Consider the following 23,304-nt stretch of genomic DNA (forward strand, 5'->3'; position numbering starts at 1 on the left):
GAATGTTGCATATGTTCAACAAATATGTTGCAACAATATGTTCTAAAATGTTTCATCTGTTTCAGTCTTCTGTTGCATCAAGCGTTTTTAGGTTGCAAGTTGCAAATGTTCTATCTGGATGTTGCATGTATTTTCACATATATGTTGCAACTGTATGTTCCAGATGTTTTATCTGTTTTCATGTTGCACGTGTTGATTTTGATGTTTCGATAGTTATTTTTCAATATTGCGACGGAGCGTCCGATAAAAAAAATTATCGGACGTCCGGGCGCTAGCACGTCCGTTTCTGATTTCATGAAGAACATACTCTACTTAAACGCGAGGTGGTTGTTATTTTGTTCCCACTTTAACGCGAGGTGGTTGTTATTTTGTTGTGGGAACGCGAAACGCATTTTCCGAGTCCAAATGAAACATCTTTCCCTCTCCTGCTCTCATCCGGAAATTTCACAAGCAGCTCGTCTAATCTAATCTAATCTAATCTAATCGAAGAGGAGAGCTAGGAGAGATGATCTCGTGGGGCGACGTGTACAAGGTGGCGTCGGCGCTGGTGCCGCTGTACGTCCCCCTGCTCCTGGGGTTCTTCTCGGTCCGGCGGTGGAAGATCTTCTCGCCGGAGCAGTGCGAGTCCGTCAACAGCCTCGTCGCCTTCTTCGCGATCCCCTTCTTCACCTTCGGCTTCACGGTCCACACCGACCCCTTCCGGGCCAACTACCGCGCCATCGCCGCCGACGTCATCTCCAAGGCGGTCATCGCCGCCGTCATCGGCGGCTGGGTGCTCCTCACCGGGGGGCGCAAGAACGCCGTCAGCTGGTCCATCACCGGCTTCTCCCTGTCCACGCTCACGAGCTCGCTCGTCGTCGGCGTGCCCATGGCGCAGGCCATGTACGGCGACTGGGCGCAGCAGCTCGTCGTCCAGCTCTCCGTCTTCCAGGCCATCGTCTGGATCACGCTCCTCCTCTTCGCGCTCGAGGTCAGGAAGGCCGCGCTCGGGACGACGACGCAGATCCGCCGCGCCGCTGACGTTCCGGTCAGTGACATTGAAGCTAGCACCTACGCCGACGACCACGTCTCGACGACATCTGTGCTTTCTCCGCCGCCGCCGCCGCCGAAAGTCATCAATGGCGTTCAGGCGAGCACTGAAGAAATCATTGCCGTCGTGGCCGCGGGTGAGGTCAGGAAGGACGCCATCGGCGGCACGCAGATGATCCCAGGTGACGGACCAGACTCGTCGGCTGCTCCAGCTCAGGAAACTCCCCATCACATCAATGACGACGACGTCGAAGCTAGCATCGACGACGACGATGCCGCCTATAATGTCGACGATACGTCCACGTTTCCTCAGTCGGCACTGGTCATTGACGACGTTGAAGCAAGCAACGCCGAGGCCATTGGCGTCGCGCCGACCGTTGGCGGCGGCAGGCCGTCAATCTGGAAGCTGGTCAAGGTAGTGTTGTACAAGTTGGGGCGCAATCCCAACACATATGCCAGCGTGGGTGGCATTATCTGGGCCTGCATTGCCAACAGGTAATCAAACTACTCCTCTGTCCCAAATTATATATCATTTTGATTTTTCCAGATTCATAGATCTTTGTATATATGCATCTAGATAAATGACCTATAATTTAAAATGGAGGGAGCACACATATATGCATCCACGGTACATGTAGTGTAAAGCATCCAGTACAAGAATCGCTAGCTATAAATCTAAACGTAGTTATCAATAGATAATTATTTTCTACTAGAGTAGTATAATTATGAAATATACAAATGATTTCATCGTGTTTTCTGTCTATATGTTTGAAATATGTATGGATAGTTTATTTATGTTTTAAACTTTAAACTGAAAGCATGAAAAGAATGCCCTTTTTTTGACAGGATGGAGTGTATTGTGTCTACGCTATTCGGCTAGACCATAGGAAAGTTGTTTTGGGTAGAGTTGATACAAACCCTAATGACTTTTTGGTGTCCCTTTGGTTTTTCGGATTAATTCATGAATTATTTGAGTTTGGGCCCTGTACCTATCTCACCATTTCACTTGTCTTGACCTAATCAGATTGCAGATATCTTTGCCAATCATCATAAAAAATTCCATTGGAATAATGGCCCAGTGTGGGAACGGCCTTGCCATGTTCAGCATGGGTAAGAAAAGATCTTTTATGTGCCTTTGAATCATAATGCAGGTTTATCAATTACTTCCTATGGTTCTAAATATAGGTCCATTTGACATCATGTGTGGGAATTAAGATGGGCTAATGATCCTATTGCCCACTAATAATCAATATGTTGTGATGGTTAATTAGCTTTTGCACCATATTTGTTATGGTACATTTAAATTAGGAAAATTTAAAACTGAAAAGTAGAGGGTAAAATTCTTAACGTCTTGAACTATGCAGTCTTTAAAGCGTATCTTTGATATCTTCCAGCATATATTTATAAAATCTAGTAAAATTGTGATATTATAAAAATCCATTTCAAGACAAATCTAGTCCTGCAACTTTCATGCTTCCAATCTATGTATGTTGGAATATATTACTCCCTCCGTTTCAAATTATATATCATTTTAGCTTTTCTAAATTCATAAACATTATTAGGCATCTAGACATATACTTATATCTAGGTGCATAGTATGCACCTAGAAAAGCTAAAACGACCTATAATTTGGAACGGAGGGAGTAATAGTTAACGATCCAAAAGGTTGACCAGCAGCATATCTAAAGTATTATGCATTTGAAGGAAAGGAAAGTATATATAAACTGAGTCCCTGTTCTCTACCACATTTAAGTTAATCGCTAAAACCTTTTGATTCAGGGCTGTTCATGGCACAGCAGGATAAACTGATCCCATGTGGGCCGAGCTTAACATTTCTAAGCCTTGTGCTAAAGTTCGTCCTTGACCCAATTGCCATGACCATCGGTTCCATTGCTGTCGGACTCCGTGGTGACGTTGTTCGTGTCGCCATTATACAAGTACGTATATATGTACCTCCCTCTGAGAAGTTGTAACTATGCTTAGAACTGCACACATGGATCTTACACTTTTGCCAACAACCAAAAGGGAAAACAACAAATCAACTAGGATTTAAATTCGTCTTACATACTGTTGTTATGAAAGTATTCTCAATTATTTTCCTGAGGAATGTATGATAGTAGAAGACACTTAACTGAAATTGTCCATCATATATGACCCACTTTACTTGGACATTAAAGAACATTTCTAATCATAATTCAAAACTATCTTATGAAACCACTTAATTAGTTACTAAATATTGTGAGACATAAGAAAATCTTCTATTTTTTTTGAAGGGTCACCGTGGGGGAGAGAATCCCCACCTGAATTTCATTAACGGGCCTTGGGTAGGCCAAAAGCAGTACAAGATATTCAGCAACATAAAATACGGGTTATAATCGGAGTACAACAAGAGGAAGAAGCAAAATACCCAATCACACAGACACTTCAAAATGACAAGCCATTATTCAGGTCGAAAGAACAACTACCGCTCGCCAATTAGAGTCACCACTAAACAACATACTCGCCAGGTGCGTCTTGGCCATTGCACATCCAGTCCACCTCTTGTAGCTACGCCGTTCCAATGTCACCCTCCATCTGAGAACCAGGCTAATGGAATGGGGACTAAAGGTGGCAAGAGGTGCGCAAACCAAAAACTCATCGGACACGACGATCTCCCTTGAAGCTCATGGTAACACCATTCACCGTACATCCGGGCTCCACGTACCGCCATCCAACGCCGTACAAGGGGAGGAATCCTCGAGGGGAATGGCAATAGAGGTGGAAAACCTCACCCGACATAAGATTTGATGGCACCATCAATAAGGAGACAACCGATGGAGTAGAGGCGCCATATGGAAACACTTACGGAACCACGAAGGAGGTCAACAACCATTAGCTGCTAGATCAAAGAAGTGTATGGGTGAAGTAGAACGAGAAGCACCAAAACCAAAGTGGTGCACATGGCCCTAATGGGAAGTGGTCTCTCGTCATCGCCTCCAAGAAGGACAATGGCACCCGAGGGCGTCATCGATGACAGCAATGGTGCAAAACCACGCAAGGATTACTCCTGATCAAAACCTCCCACACCAACGCAAATGCACCCAAAACATGTGGTTTTGTGGGTAGGGACACCTCGAAACAATGTCTCCAAGGAGGAAGAACGGCACCTGAGGGTGTCGCCGTTGTCAGCACAGCACAAGGCCAAGCTTGGATTTCTCCTAGCAATCCCTGGGCCACCGGCTGCCATGCATGCGCTGTGGAGGGAAAAGGGGCAGATCGAATGACGCTTCCGAGGAAGTAAACGACGCGCTTAGGTGCCACCGCCGTCGGCCTGTCAAACGAGCAAGGCTTTCGCCAAAGCCCCAATCCCCAGCTTGACTGCACTGCCCTTGTTGTGCCACAGGAGGCACAAGCCTTGTTGCCGGATGTTGGTGGTGAACGTAGGCGTCCCTGCTACCACCAGACGCCATCACGTGCGCCGAGGGCGTCCCCCTCAGACACGCCAGCAGGAGCAGCAGCCCTAGGCAGCTCCCGGCAAGCCGATGCAGTGCACAGGGCCATAAGCGCACAGGAAAATCTTCTGTGGATGTAAATACCCCAAATACTACCCTTTGGCCTTCGGAACACTCTTCAACCAAGGCCCATATAGCTAATTCTAATTTAATACATGATACTGTAAGTAATTTCAAAGGTGGTAACGTTTTTCTTTGTGGCTATATAAGAATCCATATGCTAAGGAAATTTTGGTTTATGTCGTTATCTGTCACTTATGGTCTGTGCAATAATTTTCTGGATGTGACATTGGCTCTGCAGGCTGCAGTACCACAATCTATTACTTCATTTATCTTTGCAAAGGAATATGGATTGCATCCCGACGTGCTCAGCACAGCGTACGAATTATTTTGACTAAAAATTGCTCAGGCATACATTTACAGCTTAATTAACCGTTTTTGCTGCTCGTTTGCTGCAGGGTCATTGTTGGAATGCTGGTATCTGTCCCTTTAATAGTTCTATTTTATGTAGGATTAGAGGGCCTTTGATAATACATGAGCAAATGTAGGTCAATTTGTTGTTACGCTATATTATTTCTACAGAACTTCATTTATTCGAGCTAGCACACATAATAACTTGAATCTCAATTGTATATGTAACTATGTGAACATATGAAGTCAAATTTCTACTTCCCAGCCTTTTGATGAGATTCTCACTCTTGTTGTGTTACCCGCAGAGAAGGTTTTGCTCCACATTTGTCTCCTTTTGCTCATCTAAGCCTGACATATTATACTCGTCATCCTCAAAATATAGGTATCATAATACCTTGATGACCCTAACCATTTGGTTCATTTTGTAGCTAGTGTTTAAATCTGACCGGTTAAAAGTGGTATCTAGAGAACCCCGAACCGTGAGGAGCTTCTGCTAGGAAATTAATGTTTCCTGATGACTGATCGTATTCCCATTGCATCCCATCGTCCCAAAGAGCAATTGAGTTACGATGGCACTTGACATCTCATATCCCTCTTCCCTAAGCTGTCGAATGGTTTGGGCAAGCTTACAATTTGGGTGTTGACTATGCCACCTAGAGAAGATAGATATTTATAGGTACATGTAGTTGCACAGAGTGACCAGTGATATTAGTTTTTCACCAACCAGGCAGTTACATACTTACATTATTTATTTTTTGAAGCTGGGGCACAATTAGTACTTTGATTCTTACACCCTTCATCTAAGTTTGGGATCTTATATACATGCCATTTTAAATCACTCTATGTCAAAAAGTTGGACAATTATACTAGTAGCTGCTGGCCTGGTCGATGGAAATTGGAGAAGAACAAATGTGCACAAGCAAGAGTCCATACAGCACAAAAATCAAGGAAATAAATCACCCTCCAAAGACACCTCGTTTGTCTTACTGTTGTCCCCTTTTGTCCATTTAGACAGTTCCCTAAGTGCATGCTTTTATTTTCCAAATTCTACCATGCAATCCAAATTTGTTTCAGGTTATGGATTTCAATCGCCTTCGAAGGCTGGCCCTGCTGACCGTCCGGGTTCTCCTCTTCTTCCTCGTAATTTAGACTTCTTCAAGTTTTCCTTGCCATATATGTTTGGCTAATTGCTGAGCTGCACCAGGACGATTTGTTCTCAGGGTTGCAAGCAAACTGATCACAGGCAACATCCAGGTCTGCTCCACTCACGCAATTTTCTCCAGGGTCCAAATCGAACCAACTCTGAGTTCCTTCGATTCAAGTTCCCATTGCATCCCATTCTCAGGAACTATGGGGCACGCTCCTTGTCCTCTTCTTCTCGAGAGTTGTCCCCTTTAGCAGCTAAATGATACAAGTTTTTTTTTTAAAAAATTTTTTTTGGTTCTGATCACGCTACGTGAAAAAGATATGTATTTATATCTAAGATGTAGTTGCATGGAGTGGCGAAGGGCCTTTGCTTGTTCACCAACCAGCCGATCGACCAATTATTTATTAATCTTGCTGGCTCATGTGAAAGAAGAACAAAAATCTCATGCAATTATTAGCTCTAGTCGTCATCAAAGAGTTCCAGAAAGTGCTAAAAAAAACTTTCGTACTCCTTAATTCCATTATGTTCTCTTGTCTCTCGTGGTAGTATTTGCCCCGTAGGAGCCCAACAAGTGAGCACCCACCTTTGACAGTGGAATGAAAATGCAGCCCAACAAGCATGCAAACTCTGCATCTGTATATGTTGTAGTAGAAAAATAAAACTTTTGAAGCATCCATTATTTTGAGTTGCAGATGAGCAGATCAGAGGGCAAAGCTTCAAAGGAGAAATGATTTTTGTTGGACAAATCAAACTTTACGGTTGGCTTGGCTAACCACCATGCCATTGTGTCTCTTCCATCGAACATCACTTGAGCGTCCAAATGGTAGCGCCTGGATCAAACGTTGCCCTAATACAGAATTATAACTCCAGCAATCCAGTAGCCTTTCAAGAATCAAGAGCAACTATTACAATCCAGCATCGTAGACGGTCTCTAGCTAGCATGCATTCCGGAACTAAAAGTCTAAAACTCCTTTATCTTGAAATGGCTGGCTTCAATTCGTAGTTACACAGAGCAAGAAAATAACAGAAATTAAACGATCGACACTGTGTTCGTCTCGGCTACGTTGAATAAAGTAAAGATGCGACGTGCCTAAACGAAAACCTAGGCGTTATGTTGCAAAGGTTGGAACCGCACTAGCTGGAGTTTCAGACGACCATGAAACGAAAAAATCAACCCTGTGGACGACGAGGACGCTAGCAAGGACTTGGTCGTAGCGTACGAGTCCTGTAAAAAAACAACCCTGTGGATCTGTTGGCCAACGTAATGGCGGCTGGCGCTAGACACAGCCGTGTCAGATCCAAAAGCTCAGCTCTCTCATCCCCCCTGCATCCCGTTCCCAGGCAGGCAAAATGGCTTGCCATGCAACAGCCGCCATTATTCCAAGCTTCTCTCATCGATCGATCTGCTCCTCCTGGTCATCCAAAGAGTTCCAGTTGACATCCCACCACCAACGTCAAATAAACAAAAACGGAGGTAGTAGTACTAGTTAGGAATGATTCTCGGTGGTTGGTGACTTGACTTGATAGGACTAACCCCTTTTATACCAATGGGCCTGCGTTTTCTAGATGTTCCTGAAACAGTACTAACCCCGATTCCGTTTGTAGTAGAGATTTCGGCGACCGATGGATTCACAAACCATCAGTAACCTGATGTAGTGAAAGAATATATTAGTGAAAGACTGCATTACAAATTTAATTGTGTCCACGGACTGCACACGTAAAAACATTGTGCTGCCAGAGGAAGAGTTCCTGCTGGAGCCGTCTGAGTCTGCTTGCGAGCTCACTGAAGACGGCACCCTCGCCTTGGCCCTTGGCGCACGCGGCTGGCCTCAAGATTTACAATGGCAGCAGCTTGCATCGACGCCTCTGTATGCCGCTTTCCAACTTGCGCTGGGGTGGCGCCTGGTACCATGCAGCAGGTGAGCACCCGGTGCTATCATAGGAGCCGATGGGCCAAGGCGTAGAACCAGCGCGTGCTCGCATGGATCTCTCGGCCAACATCATGGTGGTAGATTCAACACTGTTAGATCTAAAAGCTTTTGCTCTCATTCCCCGTGGATCCCGTTCCCAGGCAATAGGCATTGTGTGCAACCGTGCTGCCATTTCTACCTTCTCATATGCTCCTCCTGGCCATCCCGCGTTCCGGTTGACAGGTTTATATACTAGCCAGCTAGCAACTTCAGTTTCTTACCCTACTAGTTAGATGAACAAACTTACTACAATAGTTAACTACTGCTAATGCAGCCATCTTGGACTTCAAGTCTAGCAGCTACCATCATCACCAACCACTGAGAGATCGTACAACATTATTAGTAAAATTTATGAAATGGAGTTTGGAGGGAGGCAATTGGTACAGTTTTACTTTTCAGGTCATTCCAAGTGCAAGTTTTATGAGGGTCTTATTTGCGTTTAAATAAGGTGCCACATAATCAAATTAGATGATTTAATCGTGCCATTTGCGTTAGGAAACATTCATGTTGTGAAAATATTTTCTAATTTTCATCAAATGCTATTCAAAATAATCTAAATGAATTGACTCCTGAACAGGCCATGATTCATTAGAGTCAATATTCCTAATGTTCATAGTACTAAATTGGGAGTAGTTTGTACATGAACTGCCAGTTGCCTCGTGCCGACTTGACTGGAGATGCGCGCAAGTGTGCGCTGTTGGTGACTCTGAGCCGGAGTATGATCGAGTCTATTTGCACATTGAAGACACTGAAGAAGGAGGCATTATGCGGCCTGAAGCTTCACTTAAAAAGCAACGTGCATCAACGGCTCTGCCTCCTGGAACCTGCGCTGGGATGGCTCCCGGCACCAGCGAGCAATCTCTCCCATCATAGATGTCCTATGATTGGCAAGAAGAGCATAGAACCTGCATATCCAACCTGGAGTTCAGACCATGAAACGGAACAAGAACTACCCCAGTTGCCTCAGTCGCTGTCGACGGGAAACGCGCGCGTGCTGTTGGCGTCACCGTCCGGCGGTACGACGAGGCCCGGCGAACGCACGGCACGGATGCACAAGAGTTCCCTCAGAGAGAACAGGAGGCCGAGTCTGTCCGCGAGCCACCGAACACGGCGCCGCCGCCTTGGCGAACGCGGCCTGGAGCTTCGCCTTGGCAGCAGCGTGCGTTGGCAGCTTCCCATGGCACCCGGGCACTAGCAGGAACCTCGTCGCTGCATACGAGTCCTGTGCTTGGCAAAAGCGTAGAACCGGCGCACACCCCGGTGGATCTGTTGGCCAACGTATTGGCGCTAGGCACAGCACTGTAAGATCCAAAAGCTCAGCTCTCATTCCCCCTGCATCCCGTTCCCAGGCAGGCAAGATGTCTTGCCATGCAACAGTCGCCATTCCAAGCTTCTCTCATCTGCTCCTCCGATCCTGGTCATCCAAGAGTTCCAGTTGACAAGTTTATTTATACTAGCCAGAACTTACTGGAGTAGTTAGGAATGACTCTCGGTGGTTGGTGATATTGTAGCTGCTAGACTTGAACTTGAGTATTCCGTCTGTTCTTAAACATATGACGGAGCTAGTATATTGAGATCATACTATATATTACTAGCATTGCCAATGCAACCATGAATTTATGGTGTGCTTGGTTTAAGCAATCACCTCATCCTAGATGAGATTGTCCATCATGAGTTGATCCTATAAAATTTAGTGGGATGACCCCATTCTTCATGGCTATCCTATTTTGTGAGGGATGAGGTGACGAGGGATCAACTCATTCCATTCCACAAACCAAACAAAAAAAGTGAGGAGTGAAAAGATGAGGCATGACTTCATTCCTCAAACCAAACACCTCATTAAGTTTTTACATGTGTGGTTGCTACTTTGTTAGCAGTAGCTTTTTAAATGTTCTCCTGCATTCTATCTGCCTGCTGTTATGCCTCGTTCACTATTGAGGAACACAGTTTTCTGCAAAACGTGGCAACCAAAATATTTTGGTTGAAGAAAAAAAATGAAGCCAAAAGTAGAATGCTTTTGAGAACACAAGTTCAGAAAAAGGTACTTTTGAAAACAGTTCATCCTAGCAGACAGGTACAAATAGGAAAATCAAATTCCTTGCATCAGCAAGAACTGAAGTGGGGTGGAAGACTGCTGAAACTGAAAGCTACAATGCAGATGAATCTAGCTGAACTGCCCATGCTGGCAGGTTCTGAAACGCACCGTTTATAATGATTTTCCAAAAAGCTCTAGGCAGCATTATTCCCTAACAGCTGTGATCAGCATATTTCTCAAATTCCATATGCATCCCACTCCCTGCAGATAAAAAAGTTTGCCTCTTGGTGCTGGCCTGCTGGGGGTTCAAGACTGGTAGCTCCGTTCATCAATCTCCTTTTTTTTTTTTAGAAAGAAGAGTGCATCTCATTAATTTGATACAAGATTAAAATCATGACATAGAACTCATGAACACAGGTTGGAGCACGATCTCTCCAAACCGCCGAATGCAAACAACGTTTTGCTAACTGGGCTAACTCATGAGCTACCCTATTGCACTCTCTCCCAATTTTACACACTTTCACCACGGAGATTACAGATAGAGTAGACTTTATTTCTTTCATAATATTGGAGAAGGTTGCTCTACTGTCGGACTCGGAATTCAGGGCAAGCACCAGATTATGACAATCTGATTCGACCACAGTTGGTTTCCTGATCCATTCATTAATCAACTGAACCCCTTCGAGACAGGCTGCAGCTTCGGCATCCTCTACAGACCCGCAACGCAAACCGTGCTTCCATGATGACAGGAGCACCTTTCCCATATGATCTCTGATTATTATTCCTAGGTTTGCTTCCTCTGAAATTGGATCAAAAGATGCGTCCACATTCAGTTTCGACCATCCCTGTGGTGGTACAGACCACTCCCTCTTTTGTTCATGCAGAGCCTTATTGCTCTGTTCCATTTCCAGCTTCCAACTATCATAGATTGGTGCTTTGCCTTTTCTATCATTTTCCTTACCATGCTGGATCTGTAATAGTGACCGCCAATAGCTTACAACAAACCTGGCAGACCCATAAACTGAAGCTTTACCATCACCATGCACAACATTATTTCTCAGATGCCATGCTCTCCATAGGCAAAACAACAAATGGGCTCTACTCTCTGTGCTCAGCTGATCAATCAATATGACAAACCATTCAGGTCCAGATTTGACAAGTTTATTTTCTGGAACTAAATCCCAGTCTTTCCTCAATTCCTGCCTCAAAGCCTTAGCCTTTGTACAAGATATCACAGCATGAAACTCATCCTCTTCTTCTCTTCCACAAATTCGACAGGTGCTATCATTTTCCATATTCCTTCTCCTCCTATTTTGCAATGCTGCAAGGCCATTGTTGGCAAGTCTCCAAGCAAAAAATTTTATTTTCTGGGGCCCTGGAGATGACCATAAATTGGACCAGCAATGCCGACTTCCATCTCGCGAACTGCTTGCACAAGCTGGAGTATGCGTTTGAATGGAGTCTTGGATGGCTACCCGATAGGCACTGCGTACAGTGAATATCCCATTCTTTTCATAAAACCATTCTATCACATCATTCATATGCTCTTTTGGAATACGGATTTTCAGAATTTCCTCTGCATCATGTTCAAAGAAAATAGTTCTGACCAATGTAACATCCCAGTCACGCACATCAGGACGTACTAGCTGTGACACCCAGTGTAATCTGCTTCTTGTCTTCTTTCCTGTGATTTTTGGGCGTGAGGCCCTCGGGATCCAATTATCCCTCCAAATCCTAATTCACTCTCCAGTCCCAACTCACCATATCAGTCCTTTCTTAAGAAGTTCTAGACCATGTTCAATACCTCTCCAAGTTGGTGATGCATCAGAAGTGAAAACTGTATCAACCAAGTCTCCATTTGGGTAGTATCTTGCTTTTAGAAGGCGCAGCGCATATATAGACTGTTAGGAAATTGAATTAACCTCCAAGCTTGTCTGGCAAGTAGAGCCTGACTGAACAGGTTCATATCTCGGAAACCTAGGCCTCCCATATATTTTGGCAACATCACGCAATCCAATGTACTTTCCTTTTGTATGGTTCGTCTCCCCACCAAAAGTTCCTAATTAGCTTCATATACTCTTCACAGTAGCCTGCACCCATGGCGTAAGTGGGAATTGAATTGCCTGTGCCACTGATTTAATTAGCGTCTCCTTTCCTCCCGCTGGCATATGTCTCTCAGCCTAGCATGTTAATCTCTTACCGAACCTCTCTTTGGTGGACTGGAACCGACCTGCCTTCATTCTGCCCTCAGGAACAGGAAGTCCCAAATATTTATCCTCAAAACATACATGTCCTGTGCCCAAGATTGTCATGATCGCTTTCTGTTCTTCATCTGAACAATAAGATCCAAACAGCAGTGAGCACTTTTCTTGACTTACTTTCTGCCCAGTTGTCCTTTCAAAACGTTGAATAACATCTCGGATGATCCCTGCTTGTTGTACATTTGCACGGAAAAAATAGTAGGCTATCATCCGCGAAAAGAAGATGTGATATGCCTAGCACTCTTCTGCAGATTTTGAGTTCCTCTAAACCCTTTGATTCAACAGCCTCATTCAATACACATGACATTCCCTCTGCAATGATTAGGAACAAATAAGGTGAAAGAGGATCATCCTGTCGAAGTCCACGCGATGGGGAAAAAGCATCCAGGAGATTTCCATTAAAATTCACAGAATACTTAACTGATGTCACACATGCCATCACCCATTTAATCCATTGTGGATGAAAACCCAATCTGTTCATTGCTTCTCTCAAGAAATCCCAATCGACTCGATCATATGTAAGCGCAAAAATTATTTCGTCCACCATGACAATTTTGGATAGCGTGGACACATTCAAAAGCAATAACAGCATTATCAGTTATTAGCCTTCCTGGAATAAAAACACTTTGCATTGGAGAGATAATATGAATAGGCCTTAAACTGTTTGCCATACATTTGGAAACTATCAGCTTGGTCCTTTTTTGGAATGAGCACAATTGTTGTAATATTAGCCCCATCAGGCATGACCCCCTTCTCGAAAAATTTGTGCACTGCTCCAATCACCTCATCTCGTAGCTATCCTGCACACACGCATACACATGCACATACGCCCGGCCAACTCGGCTGCCTCTCGTCGTGAGCCAAAACTCCTCCGCGAGACCTGGGCAAGGACCAAGTTCGACTCGTTGAAAATAATCGGTGCTTGTAGACTAAGAGGGGGAGGGGATAAATTAGGCAACTTAAAAGCTAAACCTATAGCTTCCACTAGTTGCATCAAAATATAAACTAGATTATGCTATCTAGATGTGCAATCTACTATTGATCTAGTGTGAAACTCTCATCCCAAAATAAGTTTTGCAAGCTATAGCCAATCCTATCAAGATACTACCCTAGGAAAGTAAAGGCACACAAGATGCAAGTATGAAATGCGGAAACGTAAGGATCCTATCAAGATACTACCCTAGGAAAGTAAAGGCACACAAGATGTAAGTATGAAATGCGGAAACGTAAGGAGGGGATGAGGGGAAGCAAACTCTTGACACAAGGATTTATTCCGTGGTATTGGTAGGCACTAAGCCACCACTAGTCCACGTTGTTGAAGTACTTCACACAAGAATATTGCTTCTTGGACACCAAGTCTCTCCCAAGGTGCCCCTCGACTTGCCACAAAGGCTCAGTCACTAAGGCTCACGCCAAGTTCCTCGGTCATCTTGATGCCATCTCCACTAAGGAGCTTCTTCATGAAGGAAGGGGGTCTCCACATCCCCCGCACAAGGTCGTTGACGCCGCTCCACACCAAGCCGGAGGGTCGAAGGCTTATCGGTGAGCCAGCAAGGCTCCAAGGCGGCGGCACACCTCTTGTACAGCGGTGGTTCACTCTAGAACCTAATCACAAGGTCGCACACCTTGCACTCACTCCTCTCTAGGCCTATCCTAACATTAATCACTCTCCTAAGCTTGTGCTAAGCCTTTAATGGATCACTTAAGCACTTTTGGTGGCATGGATGTGTTCTTGATGAGTCTTGATCTTCAATGCATCAATATACACTCCAACAACTCCAAATGGGCAAGTGGTGGGGGTATAAATAGCCCCAAGGGCTTAAAGAGCCGTTGCTCCAACGGCTAGTGAAAAAGGATACCATCGGATGTTCCGATGGTCTATTTTTGGCCTGCATCGGAACATCCGGTGCAACTAGCTGTTGGCTCCCCACGCACAAGTTCATCAGGAATTCATCGGACACTTTATCCGATGCCCCATCGGATCATCCGGTGCCACTGTTCACGTCACATAGCCATTGGATCCCTTGACGTCATTGCTCCGATGCTTTCTCCGATTGTGCCATCGGATCATCTGGTGCTGAAGGATTTTTGCCCAAAACCTCTGTGGAACTTCTTAAAGAAAATATGCTTCGTCTGACGGTCAACTCCATAGGGTATCGGAACATCCGATACTATAGGGTTTCCTTTGCCTCCTCAGCGAATTGCTCCGACGCTTGTAAAATTACCCCCATCGGATCATCCGGTGCGCTCGAGATTTTTTCCTATTTTCCCCGTTGTACCAATTGCTCCGATGGTTGCTCTGACGATTCTCAGGTGGGCTATCGGAACATCCGATGGTGCATTTTTCATTCCAATTCATCCAATGCAAGCACTAAAGATACAGTCACTTCTCTATCATTTGGATGCTTCAATACCATAAAATAATCCTAGATATCATGACTTGGTCACTTAAATACCATAGCTTGAGTGCTCAAATAACATGGCTTGGATACTCGAATACCATAATTTGGATGTCAATAATACCATCATTTGGACCTTGCCATGATTTGGTTTGCATTCTTGGGACCTAGAAAACCTACAAGGCACGTGCTAGACAAAATAATAGTCCCAATGACTATGTTGTCACTCAATCACCAAAATCACAAACTATGACTTAATGAGACTATGTTCGCTACACTTGTGTGTATGGACTCATGCTGCTAGATTGTACCCAACCACTAAAACAAACTCAATGTGCGCTAGACATACACACACGCTACGATCAGGACGCACCATGGTCAAGGTTATTTCCAACATTCAGCACGGTTCGATCTAAAAGCTCAGCCATCATTCCCCGCGCATCTCATTCCCAGGCAACAAGTCCTGCCATGCATCTGTTACCATTTCAACCTTCTCATCTGCCGTTCTGGTTGACAGGTTTATATATAGTACCTGTTACCCTTTCAACCTTCTCATCTGCCGTTCTGGTTGACAGGTTTATATATAGTACTAAGTAGCCAGCAACTTCAATTTCGTAAAGTACTGGTTAGATCATGAAGGAAAACTTATTGTAGTAACGTGCTATACTAACGCAAACCATCTAGGACTTTTTAAGTCTACCAGCTACAATCACCAACCACCGAGAGATCATACAGTATGATAACGCTACCAATATTGCAAGTGTTCAGGTGGCAAAATTTTGGATTTTCCAAAGCATTTACTCAACAACAGGCACAAAGTGAACACTGAAGACTGAACCAATAAGTTCAAGCATATACAGGAGCAACTGTCGCAACACTAAATTTTTTAGGATGTGAAGTTTCGGGGTGAAGTTGTTGAAAAATATATGTACTGCATTACCATCAACCCATCACCCTACCTTGCATATGCGCTTTGTTTCGACATGCATTAGTACTCTGAATATACAAGTTGGCACGGCGCCGCCGACGCGCACCGGCGGAGGCTAGCTGCCGCTGCACCCGGTCGTCCGTTGCCTTGGTCCTCCCGCGGCTGGCGCCGATCGTACCGGCCGGCGAATGGACCACGGATCGCTCGCAGTCGCAGTCAGAACGAGCAATCCCATACACATGACGGCCACGAATCTGTAGCAAAATCTCGGCGCGTTTAGCACACTGCACACAGTATTGTTAAGTGCAGGTACCTGCATTGCTAGCCTTTCTCGCCGATCTAGATTAATGATTTGACGCCCCCATTTTCAGCGCCGCAAAACGAAAACCACGTGCTTGATAATCTCAAGGGTGACACGTGTCATTTGGTGTCACGTATGCGTGTGGCCAATATGACACTTGTCGCACTCGATGCTGATGTTTAGACTTTGAAGTCCCTTTCATCATAATAATGGAAAAAAAACTTCTTCTCTATCGATGAAATAGGCACGATCTCCTGCCCGTTCGTTCAAAAAAAATAATGGAAAAAAAGAAAGCTTACGGCGCTTACCTTGTTTGTGGATAACCAAGTCCATGCCAGGGCATTTTGATGCAAAAGGACTATTTTCAGTTAAATCAGCATATTAGCTTGCTGTGCAACTGAGGGATAATAGTACAGGACAAGATGCATCAATCGTCGAGGAATGAAGCAAGTGATGTGGGTCAGTTTAATTGGTTTGAAATATGGCAACTAAAAATCCCCAACAAAGTTAAGATGTTTATGTGGAGGTTAGCTCAAAATAGCCTACCAGTGAGGAGAAATGTGGCTAGGCGAGGTGTGAAGCTAGACACAATATGCCCGATCTGTAAAAGGCTTGATGAGGATTGTGGGCATATTTTCTTCAAGTGTAAGTATGTTAAGCAATGTTGGCGCTCTATGGATATGGAAGATGTAAGAATTGATCTGAGGAAGAGTCAGTCGGGGAAGGAAACTATTAAAAAAATATGGGAGCTAGAGAAGAGTAAACAATTGAAGGTCACTGTGTTCCTGTGGAGTTGCCTAGAGGTGATGTTTAATGCAGTTGTGCTTTTCAAAAAAAAAAAAGTCCGTGTCAAGGCATGTAGCGATTCATCTCACAAAAAAAGACATGTAGCGATTGCAATGCAAACATGTTGCATTTGTGCAGGACGAAATTGTAATTTCCGGTATGCTACTCCATTGCAAGTAAACTCCTGCTTGTCAATGTAATCCAAACTGCTATCTTAGACTGAAACTGCTTTACTTAGTCTCAATTACGGTTTCCACTTTGCTATGCATTTTTTTAACATGAAAAACTCCACGTCGTCGTTGTAAGCTTACAGTTCCCAATTATTATTTGCGCTGCTATGCTGCACGTGTTACAGGATCCAGAATTTCCATGGGCATCCTATTTTAACTTCTCTTGGTATTAATACATAGTTTTGTATCCTAACTGAAGACGAAGCTTTTATGCATGTGCTAATGCCATAGTGATAGTGATTCTAATATGTATAGCTGGCAACTTGGGCAAACAATACAAACATGAGTGTTAATGCCACAGTGATAGTGGGCTAGGTCAGCAGTGATGTTCTAGATGCTTGACTAATTACTTGCCGATCTGTAATAGAAAATAACAGCACCTATTCAGTCTGACTAAATCATTAGTGATGCTCTGTCACTTCAGTATCCTTATCCTTTTATCTTATGGACTCGGACATAATTGTCAGATAGTGAGAGAGAGATGAAGAATGAAGATCTATCCCCTTTGGCAACGAACAGGATTCAGATTCCTGACCTTGCCAGTTACTGTAGCTCGTCTGGCACGGGCGTACATTTTCAGTTGTCATCAGTCTGTAGCCTGCAGACTCTGCAATCACTTGCAGAGTAAACTACTTGAAAAACAATTTGTGCCCAGGAGGATGGTCAGGTTTCTGCAAATATACAATCTCACACTAGCAGGAACAAAAATACAAAATGCAAGAAAGTGATCCTGGATGCTTTGCTGTCAGAGAACTCCGATGGCATGCATTTGTTTTTGTTCATCGAATCATATGCAGGAGAAAAGGCGGACGGCACTGAGCTGAGAATCGAGATTATTTTTCTGAGCAACTCCACAAAGCTCATTCATGTGAGGTGTAGAGAGCTAAGAATCGAGAATTATTGGTGCCACCTTATACTTTGCAGTCAGAACACGTGTGGATAAACAAATGGCGCTACTACTTAACAATGCTAAGGTGACACGCACGTTTTGCAGGTCACGTCTGATAACAACACCCATTCTATCCAGTAAGGATAAAAGGAGGCATGTGAGAGTGAGGCTGTAGGAATGGACAATGGATGGAAAGAGCGAAACAAATCTCACCGACCGGGAGTGCGTTTCAACTTTGTAACCATTCAAAGTTTGAAAAGCTAGCTCCATTGATTGCCTCAGATAGTTGTGAACAAGTAGCCAACATGCGAAACCTCAGTCCCCCAACTTCATCACTAAAGGAGGAGCTTGTATCTCACATTTTTTCCTCAAATGACTGGACACAAATTGTGAGAAGATTCAGCAACTAGCCAATGTAATGCTATAGAAGTTACACATGTCATGGGCGTGTGTGTCGTTATCGTTGGGCACCTTTTGTAACAGCTGGTTGTTTTCTTGTGTATTTCCGTCTACAATATGGCCCCTAATATCTCCTCAAGTTTCAATCCATTCTGGCAATATGATGGTGATTTCATTCCGCAGGTTGCAAAGCAAGCTGTCGACTGGGCACCAACTAGGATCCGGTATGCTAATATTTTTTGACATGCTGAATCAGTTGCGTTTCCCAGATCCCATCTATGACTAATTGTGTCGGAAAAAAGTACACAATCAATAATTGAGGTATTAGGTTTGCGTAGATGATTCATGGTCAATGACGCAGGCGCACTGACATTGAACTGACCATTAAACTATGAACAGAATGATATCGGCTACTATTTTTCAAGCCATCTTGTTTGAAATATGGAAGCTGGAAAAGGGTTTATAAGATTCAAAGAAAAAAGACACTGGCAAATGACGCTGGAGAAAAACAGGGCAACCGAAAACAGAGACTTTCATGTTGATAGCATATTCCCTCAGCCATTTTAGGAATTTGGTGTCAATTTCTGCAGCATGTTTAAGGTATTTGCTTTGCTAGTCTAATACAGTAACAGAGTAAAAACTGAGTTCTTATTCTAACATATGACTACTCTTCAACTCGACAATAAGGAGAAGAAGATGTCAAAGTCCACTTCACATCTACTAAAATTTCAGCAGCATCTGAAGAACGTTACATTTACTGACTACTGAGGGAGACGAGACAAATGCAGGAACCCTTCGTTTTCACAACATCATCTCTTCACCTGCCAGCACGAGCACTGTTCGTAAATACCGTCTGTATTTCCTTCTAAAGGCAATCACCTGCCATTTCTCTGAAGATAGATCTGTATCAGTATACAGAAAGAGGCAGTCAACATCAGTCACTGCAGGTTCGCAGTTGCTTCTTGTGTGCAAACCGAAACTGCCCTGTGGATCCTACATGGATCTGTCAATGAAATTACGAGATGCCGCAAATTGAAAGAACATAGGGACCATTTTGCTGCTGTATATGTACAGTTTCCTGGTTATGCAATCAATCTGCTGAGGCAATTGTGGCTATGGCACTGATTTCTCGTCAGGAATTCAGGATGGTCTGAAACTCTGAATCTACTACACCTAGGATATTGAAACGTTGAAACCGAGGTCCAGAAAGAAAAGGGAACTGAATCACGGAATGGAATATGCAAGGTTCATATGCAACATCCTGAAGATGATAAGAACTGTTAGCTAACAGGCCAGTGGACTCACCAAGCAGTAGTGATAACGGTATGGATTTCACAGTTAGTTCTGTTTCAGCGTCAGAAAAGGAACAAATGGATCGTGGATGGAACTTCTGAATGGAACTTTCGATTCAACTTGCGATCTCATTCGGTCATCCCCTCTTCTTCTTCTAATTAGTCTATGTACATTTCATCGCCTTTTTCGATCTGCTATCTAATTTTTTTAAAAAAACAACCAAGAATCTCTACTTTCTAGCTCTCCTAATCCTCACTGGGAGCCCACCACTGATGGACGCGGTGAGCCCAGACACGAACTTTGGCGCGCAGGCTCCGCTGCCACTCTCCCCGACCACCTCGACGTCGAACGCCCTCACCACCGCCACGGAGACCGCCTTCATCTCGGTGATGGCGAGCTCCTTGCCGAGGCATACGCGGAGGCCCGCCTGGAACACCGGGTACTTGTACAGGCTCTCCGGCACGAAGGACCCGCCGGCGCCGGTGAGCCACCGGTCCGGGCGGAACTCGCCGTGGTCGGCTCCCCAGATGCGCGGCATGCGGCCCATGGCGTAGGGGTGGTACATGACGCGCGCGCCGCCGGACACGTAGGTGCCGTCGGGGAGCACGTCGGCGGCGGCGCAGAACTTGGAGTCGAACTGCACGGGCGGGAACAGGCGCATGTTCTCGTAGAGCACCGCGTGGGTGTAGTGCAGGCCCTTGAGGTGCTCGTAGGTGACCGGCGTCGAGTCGTCGCCGGCCTCCGCGCGCATGGCCGCCGCCACGTCGGGGTTCTTGGACAGGAGCATGAAGAGCATGGTGAGCGCGGAGGACACCGTGTCGCGCCCGGCGAGGAGGAAGCTGACCACGATGTCGCGGAGGTACTTGTCGTCGACGGCGTGCGCGTCGCCGGCGGAGGCCATGAACCGGGACAGGAGGTCGTGGCTGTTGGCGAAGCCAAGCTTCCGGCGCTCCCGGATCATCGCCGCCGCCAGCTCGTCGACGAGCTTGATGGCCTTCTTGAGCTCCCTCTCGGACCCGATGTTGAGCAGGCGCTTCATCCTCCACAGCAGCGGCGACGCCGCCGCGCCGCGCATGGCGCAAAGCCGCGTCGCTGTGTCGAACGCGTCAGCCAGCTTGGACATGGGCATTTCGCGCTCGAGGCAGCCCGGGTCGAGGCCGAAGGAGATCTTGCAGATGGTGTCGAAGGCGAAGCGCCGGAACACGTCCTGGAGGTCGACGACGGCGCCCCTGTCGGCGGCGTCAGCGAGGACCGGCATGAGGCGGGCCTCCACCTCCTGGGCGATGATCTTGTAGGCGTAGGAGCGGACGGCGACGCTGCCGAGCTCGAGGCTGGCCATCTTGCGCTGGTGGCGCCAGGCGTCGCCGTCGACGTTGAAGATGCCGCCGCCGAGGAGGTCGCCGAGGAGCGCGGCGAAGGTCTTGCCCTTGGGGAAGTTGTCGAAGTTGGTCTTGAGCATGTACTCGACGTTGGCCGGGTTGGCGGTGACAGTGCAGCCGAGGACGTGGACGTGGACGGTGCCGGTGGGCGACTCCCGGAGCAGGTGCGCGTACCAGTCGCCGAGGTTGGTGAAGTCCCTCGCCCACGACCCGGTGAGGTAGGCCCGGCAGACATGGCAGCTGCACCATGGCCACCGGCGCACGAGCAGGAGCACCACGGCCAGCGCCACCAAGCAGAGGGAGAAGGCTGAGAAGGCCATGCCCGCGCACTGCGCTGCCCATGGCAAGCCCGCGGCGTCCATGGCGCTTGTTTCTAGCTAGAATTAGCTAGTGGAACAGGAGGGGAGCAGGTCGGGGAGAGCGAGGGAGAAGGAGAGGAAAATGTGAGTTTGTGCGGCAGAAGACCCAGGAGGTTTTGTCTATATATAACGTGGGTGGACCGGAATTCAGCACATGCACCACGTGCGCTTTGGCTTAAACAAACGCGCGCCTTTTCCCTTTTCCGTGTACTACACACAGCTCATGTCCCCGTCATTCCGCAGCAGTTGATGACAGTTGGGTCCACATCGCCGACGAGGAAAGAGAGGAGCTTGCCAGCCAAGAGGCCAAGAGTGAAAAGTTATTTTTTTTAATGAACGGCCGCATGTGCTATTTATAAATTGATGTCTTTTTTGAAATAAAATAAATTGATGTCTCAGAAAAGGCATTAAGGAGTACTATTTGAAATATAGGAGATTAAAACTTTCAACCATTGTTGACGCCAGATTTCGTCACCAGTAGAATCGGCGCCAAGAAAAAAGGAAATCGGAGAAGCACAGTTGGGAATCGGCCAAATGGTGCTATAGTGTGGAATCGGCTGGTGACTTTTGTCTCGTTTCAGGATGTATGCACCAGAGTCCCAATCGGCAATCTTTTGCCGATGAGAAATCGGCCGATTAGGAGGGTGTATTAATTGGGCCTGTATGGGCTTGGAAAGAAATGAAAGGATGAGGGGGAAGTCAGCCCATGAAGCGTGGAGTAACCAACCTAGCACGAATCGTGCTTATAGATATTTGTTTTCTGTTTGAATTAGGGATAGAATTCTAGTCGGTTAAGAAGTTATCTGTACGGGGCTATAAATAGCTACCTTTGTAAATCTGTAATCATCAACCAATCAATACAACAAGTTACTTTCCTCTTCGTACTTATTTTCAAGCAGGTGACTTCGCCATTACTTTTTCTTCTCACGAGTTCGTGCGGGTTGGCAGGGCTGCATCATCTTGATCTCCGGCCGATTCTGTAAGTTCCGCTTATCGAGTAATATCTAAGCTTTAACTTCCGGCGCATCGCTGTTGTTTCGTTTAGATTTATTCATCAGTTATCGATATCAACTAGATTAATAGGTTTTCACCTGTTTTCCTAGTTTTTATCACCAGTTATCCCGCTAGGAATTGGTAGTATCGGCTTTCATTACTTTCTGTTGTTAGATCCATTCGTTGCCGATTAGATCTTTTCCTAGTACTGTTATTACAAGCTTTGTACCGATTACTTTAGTATTTTTCTGTCTACAAGGCTACAGGGTTCGAGCTGTCTTATAGCCGATTTCATTATCACAGTAAATCGGTCGATTTGCCGATAAGCTCTCTCGATCGGAAACTTAGCCGATCGTAGTTTCTGAATTTGACACGCGTTCTTCCTTGCCAATCAACAGGTCAGATTGGCTGGCACGCCGCGCGAATCGCACCAGGGCATTCACCCGAACAGGAGCTAAGCAGATTCTCCCGGGTCGTGTGTCGGCCGCTGGGATTCGGTTGACCGATTTCTAAACGCCAACACACTTTTGGCACGCTCGGTGGGACCAATACAACCGCCAACATGTCAAAAACTGCTGAAGTTTCCGAAGATAACGTCATCGAAGTGACGGAAGCAGATCTAAAGGACGACCAAAAGGAAGATCTGAATAAGTATTTGGAGCAAGTCCGGCAAACTTGCTTGAAATCCTTCAGTCGTTCCAGGAGCGGGGAAACTGTTAAAAAGACTCCTTTCCCTACTCCCCGCCAGATCACAATTTCTGAAGATTCGGATAAAATGTCCGATATGATTCAACAATCTCTTCATCACGCCTTCATCAATCAATCCCCGGTACTTTCAAACATGGTGCACAATGCTGTTGTCAACTCCTTCGCCGGAGGTATACCTCAAGGGTACAGGGGACCAACGTATTTTCAGCCGATTCCACCAAATCAGGCTTATCAGGCTTCACAGCCGATCCAATCTTCCGTCGGAGGATCCGGTGCCTCTGCGTCATCAACTTCTT

The 23,304-nt window shown here is 45.8% G+C and overlaps 2 protein-coding genes across 2 annotated transcripts; one reads left to right on the forward strand and one right to left on the reverse strand.

Moving 5' to 3' along the window:
• Positions 1 to 436: 436 nt before the first annotated feature.
• LOC117865538 (probable auxin efflux carrier component 5a) lies at positions 437 to 1,528 on the forward strand. Its single transcript, XM_034749762.2, has one exon. The coding sequence runs from the start codon at positions 506 to 508 to the stop codon at positions 1,526 to 1,528; it is 1,023 nt and encodes a 340-aa protein (XP_034605653.2). The 5' UTR covers positions 437 to 505.
• Positions 1,529 to 19,654: 18,126 nt separating this feature from the next.
• LOC117862775 (cytochrome P450 94C1) lies at positions 19,655 to 21,420 on the reverse strand. The gene has a single exon (XM_034746291.2). It carries the CDS (start codon positions 21,308 to 21,310, stop codon positions 19,799 to 19,801), a length of 1,512 nt encoding a protein of 503 aa, XP_034602182.1. The 5' UTR covers positions 21,311 to 21,420; the 3' UTR covers positions 19,655 to 19,798.
• Between the last annotated feature and the right edge of the window lie 1,884 nt (positions 21,421 to 23,304).

Source organism: Setaria viridis, chromosome 7, assembly GCF_005286985.2.
Source record: "Setaria viridis chromosome 7, Setaria_viridis_v4.0, whole genome shotgun sequence".
Lineage (NCBI taxonomy): Eukaryota > Viridiplantae > Streptophyta > Magnoliopsida > Poales > Poaceae > Setaria > Setaria viridis.